The following is a 19,653-nucleotide window of genomic DNA, read 5'->3' as shown; positions in this document are numbered from 1 at the left end:
TATTTAATTTTAGCCCACCAAATAAAGTTTTGAGATTGAGAATTTTATTAAGGATTTTATGATTATCATCTCTCTTTTTTTTTTTTTTTTGGTTTATTTACTAAAAAAATAACAAGATAAAACATGTTAAGACACCTTTGCATGCTGTTATTCTTTGGAGTTATCAATTCTTAGCTGTATTTTGATTGATAATATACTTTTGTTTAAAAAATCACGCAAAGATGATTGGATTAATTTGGATTTAATCAATTTTTTATAATTATAAATTAAATTAAATTACTTGAACTCGAATCCAATCAGTTAAAAAATTATTGATAATTTAATATTATTTATGATTAATCATTGTCTAGTCTAATATTTAAACTTTAACAATTAAATATTATAAAAAAGACCAAAGTATGGAGATGAGATAAATCTTTTGAAAGCTATTGGTTTAACAAACTTTTGCAATTAATGATTCTCATTTTTAGTTTTATCTTGTTATATAAAATTTAAGTAGGTATGAAAGATTCAAAAGATTATAATTAGCATTCAGAATTTTTAATTAATCAGTTTTTTTGCATTAAAAATTTGTCTACTTGTTCTTCTTGTTGTCAATGTCAAGAATGATTAGTAAAAGTCTAGGAACATGGATTTAATAACCTTAGTGATGTGTTATAATGGCTGTTATTTAGCAAAAACGTCGCCTTTTATCATCATTATTGATCACAAGAGATATGAATCCATTTGTATAAATAATAATATAATAAAAATTATGATCATAATGAGATACTAAAATTGTTATTTGTGTTTTTCTTTAATTATCTATGAATTTCACAGCATATTAGTTTTGTGTTATAATTAAAATATATGAAAAAAAATTATTTTAACCTATAAATATATTATTAAACTATTATAAATTATTTTAAATATAAAAAATAAATATTATTATATCAAATTATTCTTTTACGTCATTGTAAAACTTTTTAAAAATTCACTATCATAATAAGCGTATTATTATTATCTTATTTATAATATTCAAAATCATAATAAATATGACATGACCGTAAATGTAACTCTTACTGCATTTTAAATCCCCGTCTAAAAAGGTAAATTATATGCAAAAAAAGCAAGAACATGAATTCCATCCAAGTCTTTTATTTAAATAAATAAAAAAAATAAAATAAAAGGGTATACAACTAAGGGAATAAATTTGATTTTTGACAGATATTCCTTTAAAAAAAAAAAATAGAATCTTTGTCAGAAAGACAATTACCATTTACTAAAGTACATGCTTTCGTTAGTTAAAAGATCAGAATGACATGGGAAATTCAGTTAAGAGAAGGTAGAAAGGAGAGTACATGCTTTCGTTGGTTTAACAAACTTTTGCAATTAATGATTATCGTTTTTAGTTTTATCTTGTAATATAAAATTCAAGTAGGTATGGAAGATTCAATAGATTATAATTAGTATTAAGAATTTTTAATGATTCAGCTTTTTGTATTAAAATTTTTTTTAATGATCTTTAATTGTTTGATTTAATGATTAAGATAATTTTAAAAAATATATCAAAATTAGGGTTCGAACCGACTGTGTTCATTCTAAACGACAAAAATTTTTTTTTTTTTGTGGTTCTTTTTATTGTCAATATCACTGATGATTAGTAAAAGCCTAGAAACATGGATTTCATAACGTAAGCGTGTTATTTAGTGATAATATTGCTTTCTGTCATCATTATTTATCGCAAGAAACATGAATTGTCATTTACATAAATAATATATATCATGTTTGTAAATAATAGTATAATAAAAATTACAATCATAATGAGATATTAAAATTGTTATTTGTAATTTTTTTAATATATTTATGAATTTCATAGTATATTGATTTTGAGTTATAATTAAAATATATAAAAAATTTATTTTTGCTTATAAATATTACATTAAAATATTATAAATTACTTTAAATATAAAAAATAAATATTATTATATCAAATTATATTTTTACTTCATTGTAAAAAATTTATAAAACTTCACTATCATAATAAACATACTATTACTATTTTATTCATAATATTCATAACCATAATAAATATAACCCTCACTGCATTTTAAATCCCCGTCTAAAAAGGTAAATTATATGCAAAAAAGCAAGAACATGAATTCCAGTCCAAGTCATTTATTTAAATTAAAAAAAAAAATAGAAGGGTATGTAGGATTGGCATCGGGTTGGGTTTGGGGCGGGTTTTGCTCGCCCCGAACCCAACTCGATTCTAATGTTTTTTATAAAACCTGAACCTGACCCTACTCGAAATTTTTTTTTTATTTTTTCATATTCGAACCCAACCTGACTCTGATACTATATAAATCGTATCCGATTCGACCCGAAATTAATAAAATATTAATTTTTTAAATATAAAATATTATTTTTGAAATATAAATATTTAAAAATATCATTATATAAATATATATAAATAAAAAATTAAATAATTAATTAAAAAATAATTTTTAATATAATATTCGGGTTGGATCGGATCGGGTTTTAGGTAAACTCAAATCCGAATCGACCCTGATTATTTTTTAATTTTATCCGATACAACTCGAAAATCAAATTTAAAAAAAAAAAAAATCGATCTCATAAAATCGGATCAAATTGGACCGAAAGTCGTTTGGGTCGGGTACCATTCCTAAAAGTATGCAACTAAGGGAATAAACTTGATTCTTGGCAGATATTCCCTAAAAAAAAAAAACATTAGAATCTTTGTCAGAAAGACAATTACCATTTACTAAAGTACATACTTTTGTTAGTTAGAGATCAGAATGACATGAGAAATTCAGTTAAGAGAAGGTAGAAAAGAGAGTGGCTTTGTCAAATTCCAAAAACATCTCAAACCTAATCCAACGCGTATTTGTAGAAAAAAATGTTCTGTTCATGTTTTACGTCAATTTCAAGCAGTTTCCTTGATTAATACAATTCTTCCCATGCACGCGTTTAATCTAACCGCGTTTTGCCACAATTTTTCTTGTTAGAACTGAAAGAAAAAAAAAAAAAAAAACGTGTAAGCTTTCTGTTTGATTGGATTTATAGTACTACTTTTTGTCCGTTACATGTACTTTTCAATGATGATCACGCGTTTCTTCTTGTTCTTGTTCCAGGTTCCGTTCATTATTATACCTTTGAAAACCCAAAGCTTTTAGTGGCACTTTTTTTCTAGTTTTAGTTGTTTTTTTTTTTTTGTTGGAGTCTAGTCTAGTGATGTGTACCATCTGAGGTAGGGGTGCCTATATATAATAAATAAATGAATATTTATTATTATTTAATTTTTTATATCAAAATTAAATAATTAAAAATGAATAATTAGTTAATTGAATAAAAATTTATTATTTATATTTAAAATAGATATGAATAATATATTTAAATATTTAATATTTAAATTCATTTAAATTTTAATAAATAATAATAAATGTTTAAACTCATGTTCGAATTTATTATTTATATAAAATTATATAAAATTTTATATTTATAAAAAAATTTGGATTAAAAACAATAGTTTTTATTTATTATTAATTAAGAATAAATTTAAATTTTAAATAGAGTTTTTATTTATTTTATATTTTGATAAAAAATTTTAAATAAATAAATATTTTAATGAATTCGAAAATTTAATTGAATAATATTTATTTAAATAGATTTAAATTTTTATAATAATATTCAATTTAAATATTATAAATATTATACTGCTAGGATACGAATATCCGTTCGGATATGATACTTTCAAAAGTGTCCTCACAAAACTAGCATAAATTAATGTCTTTTTTAAGTTGGTCTTTTTCTTTTTGGGTTTTTCTTGCTGTTTTAAAGTGTTTTTTTTATACAATATTTTCTTGACTTTAGTGACATTACGTGTTCTGTAACAGTGATTTTGAAGAGCTTCCACGCATCTTCTGTGACTTAGAGTTCTACAAGTCAATAGTGGCAATGCTCTTTGCTTAGTATTCTATAAGAGGACAGTTTGAGAAGGTTTTGGTTACAGGGCTAGTGTTTTGGTTTTTGCATTTTTTGGTTTGTGAAAAGGTCATTGTCAGATTCTTCTTTTATCTTTTTTCATGATGTTGCCTAGCAAGAGGCCTGCTCCTGATGGAGGTGATGAGAGGCTGGAAGTTATGGTTCCAGAGACAAAAAGAAGAACAACCCTGAAGAAGTGAGTTGGTTTCTTGGAATTAGATGAGTTCGTTTCTTTTTGTTTCTAAGCCAGTTTTCCATGTTTCTGATTTGGGTTTTCTTCACTTAATTCTTGTGCAGTGCTGTCAGAAGAAGCATTATGGGATTGGGAGGGCTTTCCCTGAATAGAATTGTGCTCAACCTGGAACCAATGCTTCGATTATGGGTAAGTAATTTCTTTTGGGTTCGTATTAGCAACTAATCTTCTGAGCTCAACTTGGGATGTTTATCTCTCATTTTGTAAATTCAATTCTTCAAAAACAAAGCATGTAAACATCAGTTTTGAAAGCTTTAGCTGATTCAAGCAGTCGAACAGTAGTTGTTGACCTGTACTTTTCGAAAGGGACCAAAAACTTTGGCCCTCTTTCTCTTTCCTTTCATCTTTTGGAAGTCTATGAATTATGAACTGCTATGACATATAGGATTTGTTCATCAACTGATACAAAGAAATTAGTACTTTTTATAAAAGATGGATCAACTAATGAGGCAAAGCTTATGATAATAACCCCACACACTGTATTGATCAATGTATTTATAAGCTGAATGCTTCTCTTTATGCTTGAATCCTGGATTGAATTAATATATCTGTGTATTTTAACTCTTCTGCATATCATGGTGATTAGGTAAGGGAGGCAGTGGAAAGTGCCATTCTATCGTCCTTTCAGCCATCATCAAGGTAAGCTATTGAACCAATTTTCCTGGAATACGTATTCAAGGATTTGTTTCTCTAGCTGTGATGAAAATGATATGGATTTCATTTATCTAATACTTGGTATTGGTGTTCCATTCAACCCTGTTGTATTAGATCTTTATCAATCTGACAGAACCAGCATCTCCAAGATTCTCAGAATTAACTTCAGCTTGTATTTTGATGCCAAGGATGCAATACTAGAATTATTTTGAATATTGGGTTTTAAAGCTCCTCATAAAATATAATTTGATCCCTATGTTATGCCATATGTTAGTGTCTCCTTATAAGTTTTTCCGAAATTTCTCAATTACCAGTCTAAAGTTGGTCTTTTTTTTACTGTTTTCAGGTCCTCGATTAATCAGATTAAGGCATCTAGAGGAAGAAGTTTGCAGTTGCGTTTTGTCAATAGACTGCCCTCTACCATATTCACCGGTAGCAAGGTTGAAGCTGAGGATAGCAATCCGATTACGATTATCCTATTCGATGCAACTAGCCAGACAATGGTCTCATCTGGTTCACTCTCTTCTATTAAGGTTGAGGTTGTAGTCCTTGATGGTGATTTTGGTGCTGATGAGCGAGAAGATTGGACAGAAAATGAATTCAATGCGAGAGTTCTTCGTGAAAGAGAAGGTAAAAGGCCACTGGTGACTGGGGATCTCAATGTTACGTTGATTGATGGTGTTGGTACTGTTGATAATGTGATTTTCACTGACAATTCTAGCTGGATAAGAAGTAGAAAGTTTAGATTAGGAGCTAGAGTTGTTCAAAGAATTTCTGGTGAAATGAAAATCAGGGAGGCTACAAGTGAAGCATTTGTGGTGAAGGATCATCGCGGAGAGTGTAAGTTCAAATGCCTTTTTGGCCTCAATCCCCGTATTTTCTTTGTAATTGAATTTACAAATAATCTTGAGAATTGACCTAGAGTTTGTTCATGCAGTGTATAAGAAACACTACCCTCCAGTCCTGCGTGATGAAGTGTGGCGTCTGGAAAGGATAGCAAAAGATGGTGCCTTCCATAAACGGCTGGCCTCTAAAAATATTCGTACCGTAAAGGACTTCCTGCGGTTGCAAGTTACTGATCCATCTGCGCTTCGCAATGTAAGTAAATAATTGTTCATGTCAATCAGAACATTTGATCATGTAGTCTTGGTGCATGTTTTTCTCAGCTTTTTCTATTCTTCTGCTGAACCTATCTGAATTGTGACATTAACGCAGATACTCGGTGGTGGGATCTCAAATAGGGTATGGGATACAATCATAGAACATGCTTTTTCTTGTGTTCTAGATGATGATGAGTGGTATACCTACTATGGAGCAGCACATAGGGTAGGACTCCTATTAAATTCCATTTACGAGGTTGTGGCTGCAACATTTGATGGCGAAAATTACCAGCCTGTGGAAAAATTAACCTTTTCTCAGAAGGTTAGTGTGTCATATCCATTAAACTAATATAGATACACAAAAGTAGAGACAGTAAATCATATCATTTACTGTACTGCATCTCAGATCTGTTCCATATGACTTAAGATTAAATGATTTCTCCAATAAATTTGCAGCTTCAGGTGGAAGATACAAAGAGACTAGCTCACAAGAATGTTTGGGACATGGTCTTGACCGATCGGCGAGCAATCATGGGCCTCTCAATGCCCTTGATGGATCTGCTGCCTGAGCCACATAGCATACCAAATTTACTCCTGCAGCAGCCTGATTTCTCAGTTGCAAACCAAGGTACAGTAATTTATAGTAAATTGAACTATGCACACATAATGAAATTTATGGAGATGATCTATTAATCAGTTCAAATTCTTTTTTTATTAATTGAAGTACAAAATCAACTATGCACCCACCTGTTTATGCCTATGGGATCCTTACTTTAGGATGATGAATCCTATGTCAGCAGACAAAATAAATGCTTTCCCCTGTATCAACTAAACAGAGAAAATTAATAGTTAAATTTACCAATTGGACCCCAAGATAGACTTTGGATGTCACATACTGACATCACATAGTTGTTATTTCAAAGTACATGTCGCTGGCTATATCGTAAATTCTACTTGCTCTTAACCTGATTCTTTTAACTACCGCCTCTCTGATTTCATTGATTTATTGTATGTATGCAGATCAAGCAGACACGCCACTGGATTTCAACCAATCCTCAACATCCTATGCCTATGAAGTGGAAGATATCAATCAATTACAGGTTTCTCTACCACAAGATGGACATGCAATTCAAGCATTTGATCCAACGCTAAGAAACAGTTTCAGAATGGAGGGAATCTTCCCTTACAATGGAGAGAGCAGTTTGTCACTTTTGCCAGATAGCCATTTTGTTACTGAGGATAATTCTCGAGCTCAAATGCCTAGTTGGGCTTCAGCTACTCCAGCATGGGAACAAGGCAATGTATTTTTTATGACTCCGCACTGCGAATCATCTGTAGGCATCCTTTCTTCTTCCCCTAACTTCGATGTACATAGCCGAAGCATGGGAAAGGCAAGAGATGTGTGTCCCAAAGCTGGGTGGTTGAAGTTACGAGCTGTTATCCAGTGGAGGTCAATCAGGCGCGGAGCTGCAAGAAGGCGGCTCTGGTTTCCACAAGGCATATGTACATAAGTGACTAGATTACAGCAATTAGGCATCTCAGAATTTTGGAGGCAAGCTTCTCCAAGATGTGTTAGCTTTGCAGATTTTCTGTTTTTCATCTGGCAATGTTCTGTAAGTTGATTGCAAAATCACATCTACTCTAGTTTGATGCAATCAGGAGGCAACAATCTCCTAGATGTTTTAGCTTAGGTTTCTAAATATTATGCAGTTGTTTTTCCTGTGGAAAGGCTTGTGTATGTTGTGCATAGGCAGCTCATATTAGGATTAGCTGAAAGCTGTCATCCTTGTAAGTTGTAACAAAAAGGGTCTTTGTAAATAGTGTTTGTAAGTTAAAATCATTAATACAATAATCAAATTCTGAGATTTTCAGGATCTGTTTGTTTAATACTAAGATAACCATGGAATCATCTTCACCGGGAACTTATCGTAGACTGCTAGTCATCTTGACATTCTCTTCGATTTTCAGACTCAGAGTGTAACATCCATGCCTGTTTGTATTTTATGAACTCTGATTAGCAGCAGGATTACAGACTTTGTGCCCCTTTTGTAGCAATTGGGCGCTTGTTGCAACCCTTTCATTGCAGGAAACCAACAGGTTTGCAACATAAAATAAATTTCCAAGAAATTCACCAGAAAGTAAACCACATCTACGGTAAGTTTCCTTCTGCTAGAAAAAAAACTCTTTGCATGGTTCTTCTTCCAAATGCTATAGCCATGAGGAGAAGTCGAGAACAATGACTCCAATCATATCAGAGATTTATTGGAGAATTTTTTTAGATAGGTTGGATTTGTTTGACGAACAAAAATACTTATAAATGAAGAATTTTAAATGGAAAAAGACATTTTGTACTAAGACTAGAGGAGAAAAATATAAGAGAGCTATAAGATTTTATAACATAGATATCCTATAAAATTAAAAGAGATCAATAAGATTTTCATGAATGTGTATACTTTCGTGAACAAGAGAATATTAAAATAATCGATATATATATATATAATTAGTCGCATACATATTGATTATGTGATTTGATGCATTTATAAATTTGTTGAATTAAATTACGTTAAATTTTTTTTTTGTGTGATTAATTAATTATTTAATCATATTTTTTATAACGTAGATGTTTAATTAAATTAAAACTTTTACTTAATAATTGAATAAGAGTTATCATGATGAGATTCCTAGCAAGCCTATCTAACTATGGTTTTAATCAAGCATAAAGAAACTATGGTTTGAAAAATATCAATTACTGATTGTAGCCTTTCAATTCCTATAATCCTAAAACCAAATTAATCACTACAAATTGTGTCTTGGTTGAATTAGATGAATGCTTATGTTTAAACATTCTTAATCTATCAGATTTTATTCTTAACATATATCTTTCAAGAATCTCGAAAACCAATTAATTATAAGATAAAAATAATGGCCATCGATACTTATCATTTTTTAAGATCATAATTTAAAAATAAAAAAAAATCATAAATTTTGAAAATTAAATTCTAATCTTTTTAAATATAATTTAAATTAATTAAATTAAGTCACAAATTATTATTTTTTGATTTTTAATCTTATAATTATACGTAATATGCTCACGAATATAACATGAAATATTAAGATTAAATAATTGTAATAAACGCGTAACACTAATGATTTAATTGGGGAGTGAGCTGCAAAGAATCCAAAGTGCAAGAAATTCTATGATTGATCAAGGAAGATGAAAGCTAATCATGTGACGACAACTTGGCAGTTGGTTCAGCCTTTAAATCAACCTTTATGGACAGATTATGCCATCTAGAAAAGTCAAACAACTACAACACTTTCCAAAATTACTAAAGCACCATTTAATAAACTTAACAGTAAGAGCTAAAGATATTAGTATTTGAGTTTCAAACTTTTTTTTAGCTCTTTTTCTTTTTTGGCTTCATAACTATTTATAAATCTTAAAAAAAAAAAAAAAAAAAAACTAAGACAAGGATAGCCTTTTTTATTTGAAAAAAAATTATTCTTTTAATACAAAAATTATAAATTAATTAATAAATCACATATTTAAATGTAAATTAAAGTACACTGGATTAAACTTTAATGGCCTGTAAAACAAGTTTTGAGTAGAAATGACAACGGCATGAATGTTCCTTATTTTTAAAATTTTAAAATTTGATTTTATTTAATATTTATACTATTTAAACTTATTTAAATATTTATTTAAATTTAATATTATTATCTAATTTGAATCTATTTAAATAAGTATTATCAATTTAAATATGCAAATTTATTAAAATATTCATTTATTAAAATATAAAATAAACACAATTTTAATTTAAAATTTAAATTCACTCTCAATTAATAATAAATAAAAATTACTTTTTAAGATTCTAAACTTTTTATAAGTATAAAATTTTATAGATTTTACATGTGTAAATGGATAATAAATTCATATATAAATTTAAATATCTATTATTATTCACAAAAATTTAAATAAATTCAGATAATTAATATTTAAGAATACTATTCGTATTTATTCTAAATCTATCATGATAGTAAATTTTTTTATCTAAATTCATTAATTATCTTTTTATAATTATCTGAATTTAACTTAAATAAATAAATATCTATTTATTTATTATCCATTGTGATTTTTATTTTTTGAATTAATTAATTTTATCTTAATTATTTTTTCTAATCACTAAATTTTAGTACATTCATTATAGTTGATTTTTTCACTTATAAAAGAAACAAATTTGGTGATGTAACAATAATTATAGTCGAAAAAAGTATTAACATTATTTGATACATTTACAAATTTTGGAAAACATAGCAATTTTCATTAATAAACAAATTATAAAAATAATTATAAAGCAATTATAAAATTGTTTTTAAAATTAGTGGAAAACATGTCAACATATTACAAAGAACAAAAAAAAAAGGAAAGAAAATTTAGAAGATTGGGTTGCATCCAAAATTGTACACGTCACCTAGTTACCTGAAGAGAAACGAAAGCGTCTCAGCGCCCAGTAGATTCGCAAAAAAGAAGAAGAAAAAAGGGTACCCAATGGCAAAGCTCGTAATTTAAAACGAACTCAGGGGCATTTAGAAAACTTTCCAAGAAAATATCCAAATCTGAACTCGGAAGCCTATTATAAGGCCGAAATCTCTCGAACCTTCCTTTTTAATATCTTTCTTACATCTCACGAAGGTCTCCCAAAGATATTTTCTCTCACCCAAACCCCCCTAAAGATTAAAAAAAAAAAAGTAGCGACAAGAAAAACTGGTGTTTCAGCTTATTTAAGTACATTTGATTTTTGTCTTGCTGTTGTTCCTGTTTCTAAGGTCTCTGAAAGCTATGATTTTTCTGTAGCTTGTTTTTTTTGTTTTGAAGAGCGAGAGAGATAGCAAAGAGAGAGAAAGGGAGGGAGGGATTTTGGACGGCTGAGATGAATCGGGAAGGAGGATCCAACGGCGGATCTTGTTATTACTCTGTTCTCGGGATTCGCAAGGACGCCTCCTTCTCCGATATCCGCACTGCTTATCGTAAGCTCGCTCTGGTAATAAAGTCTTTTTTTTTTTTTATTTGTTGCTTTAATGAGTTTCTAATTTAAGATAAAACGCTCCGTTTAGGGACTCAAAATTAACTTTTCTGATGTTTTGATTTTCGAAGAAATGGCATCCGGACAGATACGCCAGAAATCCGGGGGTCGCCGGCGACGCCAAACGCCGGTTTCAGCAAATCCAAGAAGCTTATTCCGGTAACATTATCAAAACCTCTCCGTCTAATTCTATCGCCTTTGAATTTTACCAGCCTATTAGTTATTTAATTGGCGGTTTTTTTTTTCTCACAGTTCTCTCCGATGAGAGCAAGAGATCAGTGTATGACGCCGGCCTTTACGATCCCTTGGAAGAAGAAGACCAAGTGCGTAAACATATCATCTTTTTTAATTTTGCCAAGGGTAAATCTTTTGCCGTACAAGGCAAATAAAACGCTTTTGCCTTGTGCTAAGTGAAATGATTGCCTTGGCAATTTCAATCCTTTTAATCTGTCTTTATTAATATAAAACGTTTTTACTGTTTTATTTCCATTTTTACCCCGAGTTTTGTAAACTTCGTGAAACAGGACTTCTGTGATTTTATGCAAGAGATGATCTCGATGATGAACAATGTGAAAGACGAGGTGTGCCCTTGATTTTATTATTTTTAAGAGGTTATATATGTAATTTAGGATTTAATCGACTTCCGTTGATATTTTCTTTGAATCTAGGGGGATAGCTTTGAGGATTTACAAAGGATGTTTGCTGATATGGTCGGCGGAGACGGCAGGAGCTTTGATGTCAACACTGATCCAAGGGAGACGAAGAGGGCACGTGTAACGGCATCTAAAGGCAATGCGACGAAGAGGAACGGTTCTCGCCATTGACGCGTGGCGTGTTGTCATTTAACCCCCCTTTGTCTTAATCCCATCCATTGTTAGGAGTAACTTAATTTAGGGCTAATTTGGGAGCCTTGAATGTTGCGACTTTTCCATTGATCATAATAAAGTTTTCTTTTCTATTTGTCTTTTTTTTTTTTAATTTAATCTGATTTCAGAAAAATTGGTGTGACAATTGGCATAGGGATGTTTTGTTTTTGCTCTAGTTTGTAATGGAATGGCACTCTAAAAGTGCACCTGGGAGGACCATTCGACACTTGTTTTCCATGCACCAATTTGTTTATGCAATTAGAAATTCAAAAACGTATTTATGTGAAAGTGAAAAACAACCAACTAATTTAACTAATTTTGAATCCTTGAGCCTTGATTTTTTTGTTATTTAAAGAAAAGAGAATCTTAAAAAGAGTAGTGAGATTTATTAATTAAATTATAGTATATTAGTTTTGCTAATTGAATTCGAATTTATTAATTTTGAAAATTAATTAATTAATTGAATTTAATTAGTTTAGTTAAATTTTTTTATTAATTTAATAATAAAATATTTAAATTAAATTAAAATTTAATTTTTTATATTTTAAAGAAATTAAATAAAACTATCTAATAAAATATTTAAATATTAAATATTAAGTTAAACATTTTGGTAATTTATAAAATAAAATAATTTATTTTATGTATTTTTTATTTTATATTTAGACTTTTTATATTACACTTAAAATTTTGATTAATTTGATTTTTGAAATGAATTATTAAAAATTAAAATTTTTAAAAAATTATTTTTATTAATTGATCAAAATTAATTTAATAATAAATTGATTAATTCAATTAATTAAAATTAAATTATAAATAATTTTAATCGAATTATGAATACTCTTTAAAAATATGAACGCCCCTGAAAAAGAGATGAATGTGTGGCGCTTGTGTGATGGCAAAAAGTGGGAGTAAAAGCTAGGAGGAGTTTCATCGGAGATCGTATTATCAGCCTTTTTTGTTTTGTTTTTTTTTTTAAACAGGACTCTCTGCTGTTGTCAGTTGATCGCAAAAAGTGCGGGTAAAAGCTAAAACGAGTTTCATCGGAGATCGCATTATCAGCCTTGTTTTTTTAAAAAAGGGGATTCTGTGATGTTGTCAGTTGAAGAGGCTTCTAGTTTATTAGCCAGGGAGTTAAAGATGCTTTGTCTTGTTTTCCATTTCTTTCCATTTGTTTATTCACGGCAGGGTTGGATTGCAATTTATATGACAAAGTTGCTAATAATATTTGCAAATTGCATGACAGCAACACAAAAGTTCTCCGCCAAATTAGGCCAAAGTTGCTTTCTTATGACCCTTTCTCAGCCGCCTCATACAGTATTAGAGAACCTGTTTGTTACCACTGTCCGGGAGTTAACTTTTAGAGATTACAAATTCGAAAAAATTTATATACATAATATTTTTTTTAATTAGATAAGTAATATGTTAAAAAAATTACAAAAAAAAAAAAGAGAATGTCTGTTGAGTTGGGCTGAAGGATACGAAGTCCAGGCTTTAACTGCCGAATGATTCCGTCCTTTCATTGGGCCGAGGCAGAGCTCACAACTTGGTCCAGGTTTTCATATCTTGACCAATTGCCTTCAACATCTGGCCCTCAATAGATCACACCGCAATTGCCCAATAATATTTGCTCATTTTCTTTTAATACCAACAGAGGTAATATAAAACTTTATCTGAACCCAGTTTCTTTTTTAGATGATTTAAAGGATGCATTCAAATTTTATTCTGGAAATAATTTTCATAAAAAAGGAACTCGATTAATAAACAAAAAAAAAATCCAAAAACTAGTGTTATTTTTGACTAATTATAATATGAAAAATTTTTGGGTCAAAGCCCAAGTAATAAACAAACTCTCACTTGGGTTCCAATTTTATAATTTTGGGCTTTAGTTTCTTCACTATGATTGGGCCTAAAATTACAATTTTTTAAAAGTTGGCTCCCCCTTGCTACTACTTTTACTTTACATAAAAAAAACTTGGAAATTCGTAAAAAATTAATTCATTTTTAAATATTAAATTCCTTAACTTAAAATAAGAGACATAATTTTTTTTGTCAAATTGATCAAGTTAAGCCAATTTTATTTTAAAATAAATATTAGAATTTATATTTGGTAATAAATTTTAAATTTTCTTGGACTATTAATTTTAAGTATAAGATGATAAATAAAAAATTTCATTTATTATTATTATTATATTTGATTTGATAGTTTGATTTAACAAGTATCCATACAATATGTTGGCTTGCCATCTAAACAACGAATTAACATGTCATAATCCAACCACATTTAAACATCAAACGACGGCGTTTATCATTAATCAAAACGACCATAAACGTTGCTTTTTTATTTGCTTATTTAATTTATTTCGCCACCATAAAAATTCAAAAAAGAAAATGAAAAAATATTAATGGCAGTGGCGTAATTATAACCCGATCTACGACCATTTTACAAAAATCGGTTTCCCAACAATTCTATATAAACTCTCTCTCTTATTTCCTCTTCCTCTCCCTCTCTCGCTCTCGTCAAATCATTCAAAATCTCTTTAAAAATCCCCAAAATATTTCCGTCTAGGGTTTTCAGTCGAACAAAAGAAAGAAAGGAAAGAGTTCTCTAGAGTTTTTGTTCGATCACTTTATTTCTCTCAAGAGTTTTCCTTTTTGGAAATTAGGGAAGATGTCGTTGAGGCCAAACGCGAGGACGGAGGTTCGGAGGAACAGGTACAAGGTGGCGGTGGACGCGGAGGAAGGGAGGCGGAGGAGGGAGGATAACATGGTGGAGATTAGGAAGAGCCGCCGTGAAGAGAGTTTGCAGAAGAAGCGACGTGAAGGACTCCAACCACAGCCAATGCCTGCTTCTCTTCACTCCTCTGCTGTTGAAAAAAAGGTCGATTTTCAATTGTTTTATTTTCTCGTTTATTCTTCAGTGCTTATAAGTTGCTGAAGTTGTTAAAGCTTGTTTTGTGCGAGATTGTTTGGTTTTGATTAATCTTATGGTGTTAGGATTATGGTAGGTTTTTAAATTTTAGAAAATTTTGTCTGAACTAGGTTTTAATTGTGTTGAGGAGGTCATAATTATTAATTTTTGGTGCTTTTTGATGGTTTCATGAGAACTCTGTTTTAGTCTAAACATTTTGCATCCTGTTAAGTCTAAGATGGTTGTTGTTTTACGTTAACATGAATTGTCAAATTAGCGATTCAGTTTGTTGGTTCTAGTATCAAGTTGTCTCAATCAAGGTATTGTTTTTTCATTTACTAACTTTAACAATTAGCGGTTGTTGATTTGTGTACTGACTTCTGACTCCTGTTAGTTGTTTGCATATACATGGTAGTTTTAGTTCAATCCCATCTATTTTTGCTAGAAATTCAGCCAGAATTAATTAAATAGAGTTGTGAGAATGGGGTTCCTCTTTTAATTTATTTCAAAGCAAAATTGTGGTGAATAATTGGCATTCTTGTTCCATGAATTTTGTTTTCGCCTCGGTTTTCTTTGTGACAGCTACTATTAATTATTTGCATGATTGGCTGCCTGTGATTTGATTGAGCATTGGATTGTGCTGATCATGTTCAACTCTGACTGCAGTTGGAAAATTTGCCAGCCATGGTTGCTGGTGTCTGGTCCGATGATAGTAATATGCAGCTTGAGGCAACCACACAGTTTAGGAAATTGCTTTCAATTGGTGAGAAATTCATCCTGTAATAAATTTTGTTTGATAGTAATATAACGTTCCTTAATATCTTTTGTTATTTATCCCAGAACGCAGCCCACCTATTGAGGAAGTGATACAAGCTGGAGTTGTTCCTCGCTTTGTTGAATTCCTCATGAGGGAAGATTTCCCACAGCTTCAGGTTGGATTTCCTGTTAGCTTCAACATTATCTTATGGCTTCATATTTCTAGATTTGTTTAAGATTCTTACTAATTCAATATTTATGTAGTTTGAGGCAGCCTGGGCCCTGACTAATATTGCTTCTGGGACATCTGAGAACACAAAGGTGGTAATTGATCACGGGGCCGTTCCAATATTTGTGAAGTTACTTGGTTCCCCAAGTGATGATGTTCGTGAGCAGGTAAGCATATGAAAAGAATTTAGTGTAGTTTTGATTTTTGACAGAATTAAGAAGTGAGATAAATTGAATTTTACTGAGAAAAAGCTAATATGAAATATTTTATATTTTTGTGTTCCCTTTTCGTTCTGAACATTCAGGCTGTCTGGGCTTTGGGAAATGTTGCTGGTGATTCTCCTAGATGTCGTGATCTTGTCCTTGGTCATGGCGCTTTGCTTCCTTTGTTGGCACAGTTGAATGAGCATGCTAAACTTTCTATGCTGAGAAATGCTACATGGACACTCTCAAATTTTTGTCGGGGCAAGCCCCAGCCTCCCTTTGATCAGGTTTGACCCTTTTTCCCTTCTTTTCTTGTAGAACTGTTGTTGTTTTAAAAAAGATTCACAAGTTTGTTCATTTTCAACATTATTGATTTTGAAATCTGAGACAGTGGATTGCATGTTGGATCATGAAAATTATACATCACAATACACTGCTAACACTAAACCAGAAAGTGGGATATTGCACATTTCTAACATTACACCAGGAAGTGAGATATATTTATAGGACGCTTATGCATATTGAGTATTATTATGTAGCTATGAATATTTTATGGCAATTCAGTGGTTGGGTTGAATTAATTGTTAACTTACTTATTATCCTTTATTTATTTTTCAGGTTAAGCCTGCTCTTCCTGCATTAGCACGCCTTATTCATTCAAATGATGAAGAAGTCTTAACTGATGCATGTTGGGCGCTTTCATATCTTTCTGATGGTACAAATGACAAAATTCAAGCTGTTATAGAAGCAGGTGTATGTGGGCATCTGGTGGAACTTTTGCTGTGAGTTAGACTATTAGCTGTTGGTTGAATCTCAAAGTCTTTCTATATCTGATTTATTGGTTTGGTTTGCCTGACCTAAATCCAGAATTCTGTGGCTTTCTCAGGCACCCATCTCCTTCAGTGCTAATTCCTGCTCTTCGCACGGTTGGAAATATTGTCACAGGAGATGATGTGCAAACCCAGGTATTACCCACTTCTTAGGTTTTTCTTAGGTTTAATGATCTTACTAGGAATATGGATCTTTTACCATTTATCTTCTTAATTGTGGAAATTACTAGTTTTCTCACTCAAATCACAATGATGGGCCCCCTCTTACATTGTAAAATGGATTTAAGATTGTGGGTTTAGTTGTTAAAGATTATCTTTTTACTTATATATGGTATAACTATTTTGTCTTCTCTCATTTATGGGAAAATTTTTTGGCACACAGTGTATTATCAATCATCAAGCATTGCCATGCCTTTTGAACCTGTTGACAAATAATTTTAAAAAGAGCATCAAGAAGGAAGCTTGTTGGACAATCTCAAATATCACAGCTGGAAATAAGGAGCAGATACAGGTAACAGTTGGAACTATATCACTTTCTTGATGCTGTAATATTTATCTTGGTTTTATCAATTTTGGATCTATGATTGTCTTTATTCATTTATACTGTGGAACAATGTGTAATAGTATGAATTTTACAGGCTGTGATTGAAGCTAATATTATTGCTCCTCTGGTTCATCTGCTTCAAAATGCTGAATTTGATATTAAGAAAGAAGCAGCATGGGCCATCTCTAATGCTACATCTGGTGGTACTCATGATCAGATAAAGTATGAAAATTATTTCCATCTTAGTTATTTGGAATCATGTCTTGGCAGATTATTAATGATAAACAAGTTCTCATCTGGGCATGTCACGTATTTCAGGTTCCTTGTAAGTCAAGGTTGTATCAAGCCATTGTGTGATCTTCTTAACTGTCCTGATCCAAGGATAGTTACAGTTTGTTTGGAAGGGCTTGAAAACATTTTGAAGGTAGGAGAAGCTGATAAGAACCAGGGCACTACTGAAGGTGTGAATCTCTATGCACAAATGATTGATGATGCAGAGGGTCTAGAGAAGATTGAGAATTTACAGTCTCATGATAACACTGAGATTTATGAAAAGGCTGTGAAAGTTCTTGAGACATATTGGTTGGAGGAGGAGGATGAGACAATGCCGCCTGGTGATGCCTCTCAAACAGGGTTTCAGTTTGGAGGGGGTGAGCTTCCTGTTCCGTCAGGGGGATTCAATTTCAGCTAGAGGTATGTAGTGCTGCTGTTTGTATGCATTTGTTTTTTAATGTTGTACTCTAGTGGGAGCATTTTATTTTTTTAGATAGGATAGACAGTTGTCTGATTATGCATATCTGACCATTGTTTGTATCTGCTTTTGCGTTTTAAAAGCTGTTTGCAATTAATATTTCAGGAATTTTGTCTGGGTCTATATTGAAGTCCTTATGGAGATGATGGAACAATAGTTGGGTTCCAGGTCAGGCGTATTGTTGTCATGTTTGTGTCCTGTCCAGGGTCGGGTGTGGTGTCGAGGGTAAAGTATCGAGGGTACTGGGTGGCATGGGTTAACTACAGAGCCAGGTTTATGTTATGCAGAAAGGGGAAATGGACAGAATAAGAGCTTTGGTGATCTGCTACAATAAATTGAGGAATCAGAGTCTTTATTTTCAGTGCTCTTTAAACAAATATATGGTCTGTCTCAATTTGCAGTTGTCTTGGTAGTGTGATGTCTTTGCAATAGCTTTTCACACGTTGTTGCTGGGTGATTTTGGCATTTCCCAAAACAGTTACCTTGTTATGAGTAACATGGGAATATTCTTTTGCTTCTATGTAATTGGACTGTTATGTTATCATTGCATGCATAAAAATTTGCCATTTTAGATTAGTCTTGTATCTTTGTGTAGGGAATACAATTCCTCATTGCAAGATGTCAAAACTACATTAAAGGGGAAATAGAATTATTACCGTCATTGATGGTTTGATATTTTTATCCCTCCTTTTGTCTTTCCATTCTGTTGTGGCTGCTCAAACCCATCTCCTTTTTAATTGTTTAACAAATGTATTTTAGTCACATGACTGAATTCTATCGTTTTAGGTCATGTACAATTAGACATCTGCGTCTGTAGGTATTGGTTTTCTCTTTTCTGTGGGTGGGCTTTGCTCTTTTGTAGATCTTTCATGCGTGCGGTGTTATATGGTACACGCCAAAGTACTAGTAAATTTCAAATTCGACTTAAGCTTGGTGGAAAGATACACCTCAGCCACGCCTTGCTTAGATCCTATCTTAAATGGTGAGAGCGAATGCTCGCTGGAAATTCCTTCTAGTCAATTTAGGAGAAACACCAAAATCCAATGCTGTCCAATCGTTTCCTTTGGGCTTTGGCATTGGAGGTGCCTGGAATTTTCATCACAGCGCCAATATTAGCTAACAAGCATGGAAGTTTCCTAAAGCTGGAGGTGGTCGATTTCTAACATGGCTTCCTTGTGATAATGTCATCAGCAAAAACGGGAATGGACCCATTGGGTAGAGAGGGATCTTAATGTCTATGGATTGGATTTGGATAAGCCTTTTTGTATAGCCCATTTTAAAGCTTTACCAATCACAAGACCAATAAAAAGCCCAGAAGGGGACATATTGGTTTCAACAATGGACTATTTTTTTCTCCGTATTGGGTCTCATGTAAAAGTTTGTAAAGCGTTAGAAGTAGTTGTTCAGTTGCAGCTCCAGGATTAACAAATAGCCCAGTTCAAATGGTGTAAATTTTTTATTTTTTATTGATTCACATGTTGTTTTGCATGA

The 19,653-nt window shown here is 31.5% G+C and overlaps 3 protein-coding genes across 5 annotated transcripts; all 3 read left to right on the top strand.

The window, feature by feature from the left end:
• Nucleotides 1-4,008: 4,008 nt before the first annotated feature.
• LOC111277361 (calmodulin-binding protein 60 B-like) lies at nt 4,009-7,856 on the top strand. The gene is made up of 8 exons (XM_022863767.2): nt 4,009-4,180; nt 4,282-4,366; nt 4,824-4,876; nt 5,238-5,731; nt 5,829-5,989; nt 6,107-6,313; nt 6,448-6,619; nt 7,012-7,856. The coding sequence occupies exons 1-8, from the start codon at nt 4,086-4,088 to the stop codon at nt 7,500-7,502; spliced, it is 1,758 nt and encodes a 585-aa protein (XP_022719502.2). The 5' UTR covers nt 4,009-4,085; the 3' UTR covers nt 7,503-7,856.
• Nucleotides 7,857-10,659: 2,803 nt separating this feature from the next.
• On the top strand, nt 10,660-12,033 carry LOC111277957 (Chaperone DnaJ-domain superfamily protein). The gene is made up of 5 exons (XM_022864400.2): nt 10,660-11,033; nt 11,147-11,234; nt 11,328-11,398; nt 11,600-11,656; nt 11,744-12,033. The coding sequence occupies exons 1-5, from the start codon at nt 10,923-10,925 to the stop codon at nt 11,897-11,899; spliced, it is 483 nt and encodes a 160-aa protein (XP_022720135.2). The 5' UTR covers nt 10,660-10,922; the 3' UTR covers nt 11,900-12,033.
• A 2,405-nt stretch (nt 12,034-14,438) lies between these two features.
• LOC111277360 (importin subunit alpha-like) lies at nt 14,439-19,653 on the top strand. 3 transcript variants are annotated; one of them, XM_022863766.2, is made up of 11 exons: nt 14,439-14,819; nt 15,516-15,612; nt 15,690-15,781; nt 15,870-16,001; nt 16,139-16,324; nt 16,656-16,819; nt 16,924-17,002; nt 17,250-17,378; nt 17,506-17,633; nt 17,730-18,104; nt 18,949-19,653. In XM_022863766.2, exons 1-10 carry the CDS (start codon nt 14,610-14,612, stop codon nt 18,100-18,102), a joined length of 1,590 nt encoding a protein of 529 aa, XP_022719501.2. In that variant the 5' UTR covers nt 14,439-14,609; the 3' UTR covers nt 18,103-18,104; nt 18,949-19,653. The 3 variants fall into 3 exon arrangements, with proteins under 3 accessions (XP_022719501.2, XP_022719500.2, XP_089620353.1); XM_022863765.2 differs by lacking the exon at nt 18,949-19,653 and adding an exon at nt 18,268-18,843; XM_089764227.1 differs by lacking the exon at nt 18,949-19,653 and adding an exon at nt 18,246-18,384.

Source organism: Durio zibethinus, chromosome 7 (genome assembly GCF_047325235.1).
Source record: "Durio zibethinus cultivar Kanyao isolate XHJ-2024 chromosome 7, ASM4732523v1, whole genome shotgun sequence".
NCBI classification, from domain to species: Eukaryota; Viridiplantae; Streptophyta; class Magnoliopsida; order Malvales; family Malvaceae; genus Durio; species Durio zibethinus.
The sequence above is the reverse complement of the archived record's forward strand: the minus strand, read 5'-3'. Positions and strand labels throughout refer to the sequence as shown.